A 13,497-nucleotide genomic window follows, 5' to 3' on the forward strand; every position below is an offset into this window, starting at 1 on the left:
GAATATCGAATATTGAAAATTTAGAAATTTCTTGGCACGGAGTTGCTTTAAATTTATTTTCCGATGCTTTACTTTGGAAATTTTTTAAGTTCTGACATCTCAAATTGAAGGTGAAAGATCGTACTTTACAGCAGATTCATCGAGATTCGCAAAAAATTTCAATATCGCGTCGAGAATTGAAAAAATCCCGTCCACAGTAGCAGAAAACATTTCATATGGGATAATAAGATATGGCGTAGCTTCGAATGAATTTTTCCTCACTTTCCCGTGGGACTTTTTAGACCCCTGACACCTCAAATTGTAGCTGGAAGATCGTACTTTACGACGGATCCATCGAGATTCGCGAAGAAATGAATGATTGCACGAAAGATTTCGATTTTCGATCGCGTCATTGAAGTTTGCATAATTGAAGATTTTCATCTGCGACCGTGCTTTCCAGAGACCGCGCGTATTTTTTTGCCAGGTGCCATTATCCACTTCGCAATTTTTCTCTGGTCCCTAGGGACTGCGACATGCTGGCATCGGGTCTGCGCGCTAACAGAGCGGCGGTTAAGTTATTAACGCGACCGCTACTGCGTCGCGCGGAAACATGTAACGAAGTTAATATGTTGCGCGCGGGTATACCAGATATCGCGGGACTGATAGATGCACGTGGTGCACACGGTCTCTCTCTCTCTCTCGCTCGCTCTCTCGCTCGCTCTCTCGCTCTCTGCTTCATATTCGCGGCCGTTCACGTCCGCCTACTTAACTTCTGACGCGTCTGGCCAACCTTACGTCGTGTCAGGCCCGCATCAATTTGCGGTTCCTGCACGATTGTAAAACAATTTCCTATGCCGCTGTCCGGCGTCTGACGCAGACCAGACGTAGACGCAAATTTAGATTCGAATGCGATTCCGATTGCTGCGAGCCCCACCATCACCGTTCCGCATTGCACAGGTTCGAACAAATCGGCCGCAGAATCATCGTCGCGAGCCTCTCTGTCACTCGAAGCACAGAGATTTCTCGATCTCTCAAGTGCCACGAAATTTCGGAATTTTTCGAGCGCGACGAAATCTCTCAAGTTTTCCAGCACAATGGAATTTATGCATTTTTTTTTTAGTATATCAAAGTGTTCGAATTTCTTTTAGCACAACGAAATTTCTGAATTCTTTTCTCTGTTCCGTATTCCGCGCGATATTGTCTTCCGGCTTCTGCAAAACTTTCATCGAAAATGCTTTCATAATTTTTCATAATAAATAGGCGCCGTCGAATCGAATATCTCACGATTTTTGTGCGCCGCGATGTTTCCATTTGTCGAACGTCGAATAATACGCGGCAATCTCGTACAAAAAACTGAAACACCGCGAAACTTAGAAGTATAGTAGGTTCCCCCTAATTTTCCTTCAGCTTGCGAACGAAAATAGACAATTTGGGAGGGTTTGTTCGAGAGCCTCGCGCCTCATTTTTATAACTGCCAATAATCGTTCACCGTAAAAACGAGCCGCGAGGTTCCCAAATGGCCCATTTTTCTGCACAATCCGAGAATTAGGGAGAATTCGCCCTAAAAACGTGACACTCTTCATCGATCCGAACAATTCCTGGACCACGAACGATGAATCGAAGGTTCGATGAAACGCGACGCGATTCGCCGGACGTCGAGGTGAACAAAGAAAAACACCGTATGAGATAAGAGTTATTAAATAAAATACGATCGAACGACATCGAGTCGTGCTGGCAAGAAATTGACTTGCATCACTTTCGCCTCGCACGGCTCGTTCGTTGCATTATGGACGAGATCGTAGCAGCCTTCGGGCAAGTTTTTAGGAAATTCTGAACCGTCGTTCTTGACCGTAATATCGGCGAGGACTTGGAGGGAACACGCAGAACGCGGGCACAGGTTGCGGCGGATTATTCCGCCGCGCGCGCGCGCTCTTTCGACATTCGCGTAAAAAGGGTGACGCCACGGGCCCGGGTTGGTACAGGATTGCTCGCCGGAACGGTGGTGATCGTAATATCGGAAAGGCGGGCCGCGGTTTCAGCGATGAAATCAGCGGGTTTTCTGACGCAACGATAAGGCCCGTACGGCGCTGAGAGCCGGTGCGATTAATTCGATTACGATTCCCGAGGAAGCAACGCGCACGCTGGCTGCGGTTCGCGTGTCGCGCCGTGTCCGCTAAGCCTGATATCCGCGTGAAAAGAAACGGCGATAACGGCGATTCATTTGTATTCGAACGACCCCGAGGGGAGGAGGAGGGGGGAGACGCGGTACAGAACAATACGCGTTCGAACACAATAATTAACAATACATTATCTAGCCAACAATGGAGACAGATATACGTTCCGGTGGCGCGATCGCGATATTCCATTCCATCCGATGTACACAGTGCGGCGGCGGTGGGGCAAATTAGACAAAAATCGCTGCTTCATGTCCGTTCGAAACTATGCGTATAATGCGTTAAAATGTTTAAACGATCGTGTCTGGCAATCAAATGTTCGAAAGGTCGAGCAGGAGTTTAAGTTCGAGCGAGTTCTCCGAGCGTATATTGGGAGGATCGAATAGCACGTTAGGTCGCGACTCGGCTTGTTTACATTGTCTTAGGAACAAAAGGCCACTTTACGAAGCAATCTATTCTGGAAAATGATGGACAGCCGTTGTATACGATTGTTATTAATCTGGAGAAATTTTATAATACTTGTATCCAATATTATAATTCCATAGAATCGAAAGAATTCAGTTCGACGATTTCTTCTAAATCTACGGTTTAGATAAGGTTTAACCCTAGAAAGATAACCATACGACAACGTACGTAAAAGATAACCATACGCTTCAGAGGCGCATGCTTTTCTAAGGCGTCAATTTTATACTAACAATGGATATTTATTTAAGTTAATCTAGTCATTTTAAAGGTTTGGCATTATTGTAAAAATAAAATGCATTTATATTATATTTCATTGTATTTTAAGTAATTTTAAACTTAAATCGCTAGACCTCTATGAAAAATTAACAAAAATCAACAGTCTTCGCAGGCGCCTCTGCGACGTAGGTTATCTTTCTCGGGTTAAGAAAAAACGGCTCGAAATATCCTGGAATTCTTAATTCGACATATTCGTCGGACAGTATATTTTAATGTTATAAAAACTTTTTTGCGGAAATATTGCGGTCTTCCGAGTTATTTGACAAAATATGCAGCCATAATCGCTCTCGAACTCATATACGCGAAACGATCGCTACGAATTTTCAGGAAAAATTTTTTAATGGGAAATAAATTATGGTCGGTGAAAGTAGAGGCTTCATCCTTCAAAATGAGCGGAGTTTCATCGTCGTACGATTTTTTTTCATGAAATTGTGATCGCGCGAGTATTACTTCGAACATCGTCGATTTTACGGTTTGTTTTCTAGGTCGGCGTTCCGCGTTTACCACGTCCTAGAAAATTTTTTTTAACAAAACATAAATTACGGCTAGTGAAAGTAGAGACTGCAGCCTTGGAAATGAGTAGAGTTTGATCGTCGTACGATTTTTTTTCACGAAATTGTGAAGCTGTGAATCTTCAAACATCGTCGATTTTGCGGGTCATTTTCTAGATCGACATTTCGCGTTTGCCACGTCCTAGAAAATTTTTTTAACAAAAAGCAAGTTACGGTTGGTAAAAGTAGAGATTACAGCCTTCAAAATGGGCCTAGTTCGACTGCCCTACGATTTTTTATAACGGAATTACGTATCCGTGAATGTTAACTACAGTTCGAATATTGAAAATTCAGTAATTTCTTGGCACGGGGTTTCTTGAACGTTATTTTTCACTGCTTTCCGTTGGAGATTTTTCAACTTTTTACATCGCAAATGAAAGCCAGAAGATCGTACTTCATGATAGATTTATCAAAATTCGCAAGAAACTCCGATATAAAGCGTAGGAAAATTGGAAAAGTCCAATAAATTGTGTTCATGAAAATCTGCGTAAAAAAGTTTTTATTCGATAAAAAATAAAGATTACAAGAATTTTATTTAATAAAATCGTATAACCTTTTTATACGAATCGATGCATCTTTCTGTTTTCTTTGACAAATTATTAAGGCATTTTGGTCGAAACTCGATTAGCTTAGAGGATACGATTTTTGTCCGGGACGCTCGTATGAACGACGAATCGACTGTGCGACGGATCGACTACTTGTTTGTTGACATTTCTACGCGGCGCGTTCCGTTTTAATTAATTCCGTTGCGGAATGATCGATAGGGAAATTACGTCGGGCGCGACGAGGATCGGTAGAATCACTGGAACTTGGTAATTGCACCGGGGCAGCGCGTTCGGAATTGTTATTTATAGTAATGACGCGTAGTTTCTCGCGCTAACGCGGTGGGCTATCGATAGTGTCAACAATCGAACAGCTGGTGAAATTGCGGTTACTAAGAATAAACGGATTTGCGTAGTGCAATAAATATTTCCGGCGGTGTACAGGTGAAAGCTGCCGGCTATAAGCTCGACTCGATTCTCCGGCAACGTGTAAGTTCCGATGGGACTTCTTCTGCAAAAGTTCGCAACGTCTGAAATTTTTATAATGACGACTCGATAACATTCACAAACATTGATTATACATGTGCAGTGAAGCGTACGATGTCACATGAAAGTCCATCGTCCAGCTTACTTGCGGAAAATTACAATATTCGCACGAGATTCGTGTGGATAATGTGGCACAGACCAAAGCATCCGCAATTCTTTCACGGTGTTCGTTCTAACGATTCAAAAAAATTCGTAAACGTGGCTGAAATATGTGTAGATGGGTCCAGAAAATTTTATAAAAATCCATCAGCTGGTTTGCTGTTAAAAAATAACAATGTTCACTGTTGGCGATGGAACAGTTAATATAAAAAATAAAGCACTAATGTAGACCTCTGCAACTTTCGCAATTTTTGCAACAACGTCTCGAAAAAAATCCTGAATGTATCTTAAACATTCCTAAACAAGTCCACAAAATTTTATAAAAATCCATCAGCTGGTCTGCTATTCAAAAATAACAATGTTTACAGTTGGCGATGGAAAAGTCAATTTCAAAAATAAAGCACAAATGTAGACTCCTGCAACTCTCGCAATTTTTACAACAACGTCTCGAAAAAATTCCAGAATGTATCTTAAACATTCCTAAACAAGTCCACAAAATTTTATAAAAATCCATCAGCTGGTCTGCTATTCGAAAATAACAATGTTCACAGTCTTTACGATCGAACAGTTTAAAATATATCACAGACGAAAGCATCCGCAAAATTCACGATTTCGTTCGCACCGATCCAGAAAAATTCCCGTGCACAGTTCAAACATCTAGAAAACGATCTGCCAAGTATCGCGGACATTCGTTCGTCCGGTTCGGCAATAAAAAAATAACAATGTACAACGGTAGGCGTCGCGGCAATGACGAAGCTGTATAAAACATCGTTCGCGGTTGCGTTTCAAGGATCCGCGTATGCCGCGGCGAACTGTAAAAACCGAACGGTTGTCCATTTGCGTGATTACGTTCAGGGATACTTGGCATAATTAAACGGAGAGGAAACACGCTCGCGACAGCGCGATTGATCGCGGCGCGAAACGGTCGAAAAGAAAAGTGTAGGAGCTGCACGGTTGCCGGATATTTATAACCGCGTTAAAAACGCGAGCCGCCGCCGCGTAGTTAGCATCGCTGGCTGTACCCTGCCACGAAGATCGCGATCGAAATTGACCCAATTCAACCCGGTCGACGGGACTGCGTGCACCCTTGCACCGTGCAACTTTTCTTCGTTCCTTCGTTTCTTCCAATTCATTAGTATCCGTCAAAGTTGGGCATTCCTCGAATTATTTCCAGCAAATATTTGTCGAAAATAATTACTCGAATGACTTCGGTCATATGTTAATAACAATTATTCATTGTTCAGTTAAATTCATTAAACAATTGCTCCATGTATTTATTCGAATGGAGATTGTAAAATTATTCGGATAATAGTGCCCCAATAATTAAATTTCACTGTATTTTATTAATATTTAATTATATTGTAATATATTGTAATTTTATAATTTAATTGAATAAATGTATTTCATATAAATAATTTAATATGCATATTTAATATAAATTATTAAATATATATATTTGATATGAATATTTAATTTAAATATGTATATATATATATATATATATATATATATATAATTTAATTATTATTTTATTAAATATAATATTAAAAAATAATAGGAAAAAATATAAAAGAATAAAAGAAGAATACACTTTGCTCAACTCCGGTGTCTTCGACGCAGAACTTTTACTTGGACGACGATAATGTTCCAACGATGATGCAATTTTGCTGGTCGAGCATTAGGTACGAACGATTATACGATGAAAAAAAAGTGCGCGCACACGAACGCAGGGATATTCGATGCAATTTCATGGATTCCAAGATCGTTGAAAACATTTCCATTGCGTCATTTTGTCTTAACTGCGACGAGCCTCCGCGGAGTTTACCCTTTCTGGAAGATAATCGACTAATGACGTGTTTCGCTGCTCGCCAGGAACCCGCAAAAATTCATCGGACTACCCTAGATGGCCTGCCAGGATGCGCGAGCATTTTTCATTCGTTTCGCGCGCTCAGCAATGGCCTCTGTGTAAAACTATCGAGATTTATAACGTATCGACAAAATAACGGAGACCGGAGATCTCTAATAAAAAGGAATTAAATAACAATGGCGCAACGGTTCGATTATCTTGAAACTCTTACGCGTGACAGATAGACGACGGAGCATCGTCCCTGATTTTTTTCGCGGTGGTCGCTCGAAGGGTTCTTCGCAGAAACCACCCCTCGGAAATAAATAATTTTTAAATAAATAATTGAACACTTAATGACTGATTTAAAATTCTGAAAAAATTATCCTGTACGAAGCTTTAGTTCGCAGCTTTATTTACGCTTTTACTTCATCGAAATATCTTAATTAATAACGGAGAAAATAAATGTTGAAGTTCCCCTTGGAACTTACCCTCGAAGGGTGGAGGTCTGAAATTCTGCAGAATTATAGCACAGCAAAAATTAATGTGTAAAAATAATAAATAATAAAATTAAATGTAATTTAATTCATCAATTAAAACACAGCAAAGAGATGAATGAATTGAAAAGTACGACAATTCGGGAACGCAGAGGGCAGGAACGATTTTCGGAGGGGTGCGGGGTTCGAGCCGGGCGCTCGAAATTCGATTAAAATAGTCGCGTCGAGTGACTCCTTTTATCAGCGCGTAATTATAACCGAACACGGGCCGGGAATGGAATTCTAATGGAGAAGAATAACATTGATAAACGGGCTGCGCGCTGACTTCCGACTCCCGAGCCAGGCCGGTCGCGACGGTGCGCGGACATGTGCGCGCGTGTGCGCGCCGGAATAAATCGTTCGCGTAATCGAAATTGTATTCGCGTGCGTCCGTGACCGGGCATTCCGGGAATTCAATTAAATTTTCTATATCCGTGTGCACGCGCTAATCAACGGGCCTCGGCCGGCCGGCCGGCCCGCCGTTTGTTTTCTCCTCGCTCGTCCCTTTCTTCCCTTCCAATTCGAGCGCCGTTCGGCGAAAGGTCGGAGATCCAATCGGGCCGATTGCGTCACGCGTTTCTCGTCGCGATAACGCCGCCCGTTATCAATCGGCCGAGCGAAATCAGCGGAGCAGATGGTTCGGCCGCGATACGGCTCGGCGGAGTTTCGTTCCACGGTTCGCGAGCCAACAAAGCAGACGTGAAATCGTTAGTTTTCCGTGTGACGCAAATTTCTTTCGTAGTCCTGTGGCTTCGTTTCCTTCAAACGTCGTCGAACAACCTGGCTAGGCGGGCGGAAGAAGAGCGGAGAAACTAAGGGCGAACGATTTTTGATTTTGTCGAACTTTGTTCCTCGTTGAACTCTGTTCCTCGTTTGATAGACGTGACTCAACCACGACAAACATTGTCCAACCTTATTCAAACGTACGTAGACCAAGGTATACTTAGCTTGACGCATCTTAGATTCACTTAAATCTATATAGAATAATTACAGATAGTTTTAAAAGTATACCAAACTTCGTCATACTTCCTCAAATTTAGTTAGACGTGGTTCAACCGCGACAAACATTGTCCAACCTTATTCAAACGTACGTAGACCAAGGTATACTTAGCTTGACGCATCTCAGATTCGCTTAAATCTAATAAAGATTAATTACAGACAGCTTTAGAGTATACCAAACTTCGTAAAATTTAGCTAGACGTGATTCAACCACGACAAACATTGTCCAATCTTATTTAAACGTGCATAGATCATGGCAGAGTTAACTTGACGTCTCTCAGATTTACTTCCATCTACACAGACTAAATCGAGACAGTTTTAAAGCCTATCAAACTACGTCATACTTCGTCAAATTTAGCTAGACGTGACTCAACCACGATAAACATTGTCCAATCTTATTTAAACCCACACAGACCAAGGCAGGCTTAACTTGACACATCTCAGATTTACTTCAATCTACATAGACTAAATATAGACTATCTTAGAGCCTACGAAAGCCCGTCATACTCCGTCGAATTTTCCTATACACGATTAAACCACGTGAAACTTTGTGGAACCTCATCCAAGCCTTTCATAAACCAATTCAGATTAAACTTGACGTATATCAGACTTGTTCAAACTGTTTTATATTCTTTAAAACTTCGTCAAACTTCACCGAACGTAGCAAGACTTCTTTAAACCAGCATAAACCTTGTCAAACCTTATTCAATCATAATAAAACCAATCCTGACTGTATTTCCCATAACTCAGACTTACGTAAATCTAGTCAAACCAGCCTGAATTGAATGAAACGTGTCTAAAAACTTATGTACATTTGATGTACACTTGAGCAAACCTAATCAAACTTATTCAAACCTTTCTCAAACCTAGTCAAACCTAATATATCGGACTTAGGCAGACTTAATTCTCGTACTTAATATGCATGATTTCAGTTGTTCTTCTTCAGCAAATTTATCTAATCTTTGAACATTAAAATCGGATCTGATTTGCACGTACGATTATCCGATTAGACGATTGCGTAGTATTGCACGGTGTATTTCGGCGAATGATGTGGTCACGGAGGATCGCCGTGTGCAGTCTGATCGCGGTTGCGAGTAATGAGAGCGATCGATCGACACAGTGCTATGATACGAGAAAGAGTGCGATAAGAGCGGATAATTTTAGAAATGCAGTAAGTTCTCCCTAATTGACGCTTGGATCGTAATACAAAAATGGACAATTTGGGAAGAGGAGATACGATTATATTTTATATATGATTACGTTTTTACAGTCGCCGACGATCGGTAACTATAAAAACGAGCCGCGAGACTCGAATAATCGTATTATTAATTACTATATTATTAATGATCGTATTACTAATTATTCTATTATTAATAATCGTATTATTAATTATTATGTTGTTAATAATCGTACTATCAATAATCGTATTATCTCCTCAAATTGTCTATTTTTTTTTGTACAATCTGAGCGTCACACACACACACACACACACACACACACACACACACACACACACATTTGGGGAGACTTCGCTGCAATCTGAGCGTCAATTGTGGAGACTTCGCTGCAATCTGAGCGTCAATTGGGGAGACTTCGCTGTAATCCGAGACCGAATCGAATCGGAAATTCGTCGATCTCTTCGAAAGAAACGATGCATAGCGGACGAAGTTAACGAGGCACGGCAAAATTCGCAACAATAGAGTCGCAGAGTCACGCGCGAGCAGGTGCGCCGTTCGCGTAGACCGACTCGCGTCGCCTCCATTGCGCAACAATCGCGAAATGCCTGCGAGACGATCGTCACCGATCCTCCACGGTTTTCTGCGTCGTCGTTTCTCGCAGGATTCGACGCGGATTCCCCCGTGGTGCGCCGTTTCCCGATGTGTAACGGACTTGAAATAACTATAACATGGTGACCATGGACCCGATCGCACGTTCTTATTGCGACGCGTGCTCGAATGCACTTTTCCGCGCGGACGTCGATAATCGCGCTGCTACTCGCGCGACGATCCACCGCGATAACGCCGCCACTCTGAAAACGATACCGAATTTTTCTCCACCCCCGTTTAACACGTGCCAGCTGGAACCACCCCTGGAGGATAACACCGCTGGCCGTAACCCTTTTAATAATTCGAATACCTTTGATACGTTGCATTGCGATCTCTTTCGCGGCTACTTCTTTTTTTGTTGTTATCATTAAGTAGAACATTAATATTGTCGTTCAGGAATTCGTATGTGAAAAGAAGAAAATTAATATTATCGTTAATATATTATATAATATAATATATTAATATATCGTTAATAAATTCTTACGTCGAGGAAAGAAAATTAATTTAAAGGAATACATTTATGTAAAAAATACGTAAATACATAGATAAAGAAAATGCATAAATACAAGAAAAATATATTTAAAAGAATTTCATACGTTCCTGTATGGAAGAGAAAAAATTAACGTCTAAATTATTGCCATTAACGAATTCTCGTATGAGAAAAGAAAATTTATATTTATTGTATGTCAACTTCCACATTAATGTTTGAATATCGATCATAGAAAACTAGAATTTTAGGATCGTTTCTAACTTTGTTCATCAATTTTGTTCATTATATCATTTAAGGTGCTCTTTCCACGCGTGCTTGGACTTCTATAAACCCTTATAAAACATTGAAAAATATCGATTAATAATCAGAAACTGAATAGTTAAGAAATTAAGTTAACAAATGTTCACCAAAAATTTGTATCGAGAATTACTGATCAAATTATTACAAAATTACTAACAAAAATAAGTTCAGAAAAATCTATACTAGACGTTATTTCTATTTCGGGTCGAAATAGAGGCGAACCGACCCGTCCGAACGTCGACGAACACTCGGAAATATTTATTCGTCAAAGTATAATTTCGAATCGCACGCGTGCACTCGATCCTCCGGATTAATTCGCGGCTGATGGATCCCCTTTCAGCGGCCGGGCATTTGCGTTTGAATAGGTCGGAGCCCAGAAACGGGCAGAGTCGCGGGCAAACGCGCGCGCCCGGTTCCTTTGACGACTCGAGCCATTGAATATTACGTTTCACGGCGGAACATTTTATTTGACCGATGGGGGTGCGTTGTGTCGTTGCAGGCACTGAAGAGCAAGAAGGATCGTCAGGATGCTGAGCAGCTTGGCAAGCTACTTACTCGGAGGCAATATCTCCGGCGCGCAAGATGCACGAGAAGGGTCCAATAACGAAACCCCGGAGTCCCTTCCAGTAATGGCGAGGTTCAGCCAGGTGGAGGTCGAGGGCGATGACTGGATCCTCATTGACCGTGCAGGTACGTCTGACCTTTGCGAACGAGGGGGGGGAGGGCTTTGAGGAACGTCGAAAATGTTTCCCCCTTGCGCCGTCCCCGATGTCCGAACCCAGTCGACCATGTGAAACGAGACACGTGTTTCGACGTACTTTATATGTATTTTCTCCCGGAAATGCCGAATCTCGGGTTGCTGTGAATTTCGCTGTCCTACGTCTATGTGATTTATTGCTGCGTCGATGATAAGGTTCGACGAATGGCGGCACAAAATGATCTTGTGGCCTGCGAATTGCTTTCGAATCGTGGCATGTGGCCTCCGAATTTCCTGCGAATTGTGGCAAGAATATTAGAAATAAAAGGTTATGTCATCAAAACGAGCCGCGAGGCCCGAAAAATCGCGACTTAGTGTTCTCAGATCTGCCGGTTTCAATTCCGATCTGCGAGAATTTCTGGGAGAAATTACTGTACCCCCGTCCTCTCGAAAATCCACCGAGCCTGATTAAGCATCGTTTTACAAATTTTTTTTCGAATCGAGAGGCATTTTCTGCCGAATCGAGCACAACGCATGGAATTTCTCCAGAATTTTTCGTTGCGAAAACAATTTCCTTTCTTGAAAATCAATTTGATCAATTGGCACGTTTGAAAGCAGCCGGTGAAAGTCCGCTATTTTTCGAAAATGAGTTGTCTTGATCATCCTTTCAGAAAGGTTTAGAACGACTAAACAAAATAAAAAGAATGAAATAAAATCGTTAAATACTAATATCAATTTCCTTTTATTTAATTATGATAATAATTGTGCTTTGCATTATCGATGACACTGTTGTTTTGCCAAGTAACGCAGCTGATTTGCCAAATCTTTTGCCTCAATTTCAAGGTTTGCGGACTTCCACCGATTGGCTTCCGATTATATTATATTACATTATATTACATTATATTATATTATATTATATTATATTATATTATATTATATTACATTATATTACATTATATTATATTATATTATATTATATTATATTATATTATATTATATTATATTATATTATATTATACTATATTATATTATATTATATTATATTATATTATATTATATTATATTATATTATATTATATTATATTATATTATATTATATTATACAGTAATGTCTCCCTTACTGACGCTCAGATTGTCCACTAAAATGTCTAATTTGGGAAGAGGAGATACGATTATTCGAGGAGCCTTGCGGCTCATTTTTATAATTGTAGACAATTTATAACTATAAAAATAAACCGCAAGGCTCGAATAATCGTATCTCCTCTTCCCAAATTGTCCATTTTTGTGGTGAATCTGGGCGTGTCAATTAGAGAGACATTACTGTATTCGGTATGATCTGTTTTATGTATCTGCGCGAAGCGATCGACCGGCCCGCGCGGCTAGGCCGGTCCCGTTGGCCGCATTATTAACGTTTTTGTGTACTTCCAATGACAGAAGGATGTTCCAAATCGGATGTGCAATCTGATATGTTTGAACCCGCAGTTGAGGGCGCGACGGCACTGGAGGAGTCGTGGTATGTAATGCCACCCGCATGTTTCACACGGGCGGGACCCGTGACCGTAGAAACATCACCGCTGGAGGACCTGCTGATCGAGCACCCCAGCATGTCCGTCTACCGAGCTACATCTTCTCCAGTCGCTCCCGACACTCCGCCGCCCACCCCGGACACGACGGAAGACGAGGACGTCGACACCGACGACGTCGATTACGACGACTTACCTCCCCGCATGTACGCCGGTACGTCGGCAACCTCGCCGCAACGTAGCCCGACAAGAACCCAGGACAACCAAGCAGTCCTTAGATCCGCCATTCAGGTCGAAAGACGCCAACGTGTTCGCGTTGAGAAGAGCGTACTCCTGCTTCGATCGTCGCAGAAGGTACTTTTCTCTCCTCTGTACGGTGCTGCACGGTCGCATTTACACGGCCAGCCCTTATCACGCTGGACAAGAATAGACAGACGTGCATCGATAGACTGCGGCGACCGAGAAAACCGTGAACACGCAGAGAAGAGAAATTTTATTTTCAGTAATGTTCATCGTATCTTCGTAACCGGCAACGGCAACGGATAGCTGAGATTCTTTCGATCGAAATGAGCCCAAACACGGCCTGAATCGGACCGCGTTTGTCGTAGTAACTCGTTGGTACATACCGGGTGACCGAAAGAACTTGGATCG

General features: G+C 41.6%; 1 protein-coding gene across 7 annotated transcripts in view; it reads left to right on the plus strand.

Annotated features, from left to right (window-relative positions):
• Positions 1-13,497, plus strand: part of TP53INP (Tumor protein p53 inducible nuclear protein) — a 32,356-nt gene that overhangs the window by 15,170 nt on the left and 3,689 nt on the right. For 5 of the 7 annotated variants that reach the window (XM_076521370.1, XM_076521372.1, XM_076521375.1 and 2 more), the window contains exons 2-3: positions 11,126-11,316; positions 12,758-13,200. In XM_076521370.1, the coding sequence (XP_076377485.1) occupies positions 11,154-11,316; positions 12,758-13,200 (606 nt within the window). In that variant the 5' untranslated portion in view covers positions 11,126-11,153. Of the gene's footprint in view, positions 1-7,912; positions 7,935-11,125; positions 11,317-12,757; positions 13,201-13,497 lie in introns of those variants that run through there. The other 2 variants (XM_076521376.1, XM_076521377.1) reach the window with 2 other exon arrangements.

Source organism: Megalopta genalis, chromosome 5, assembly GCF_051020955.1.
Source record: "Megalopta genalis isolate 19385.01 chromosome 5, iyMegGena1_principal, whole genome shotgun sequence".
NCBI lineage: Eukaryota > Metazoa > Arthropoda > Insecta > Hymenoptera > Halictidae > Megalopta > Megalopta genalis.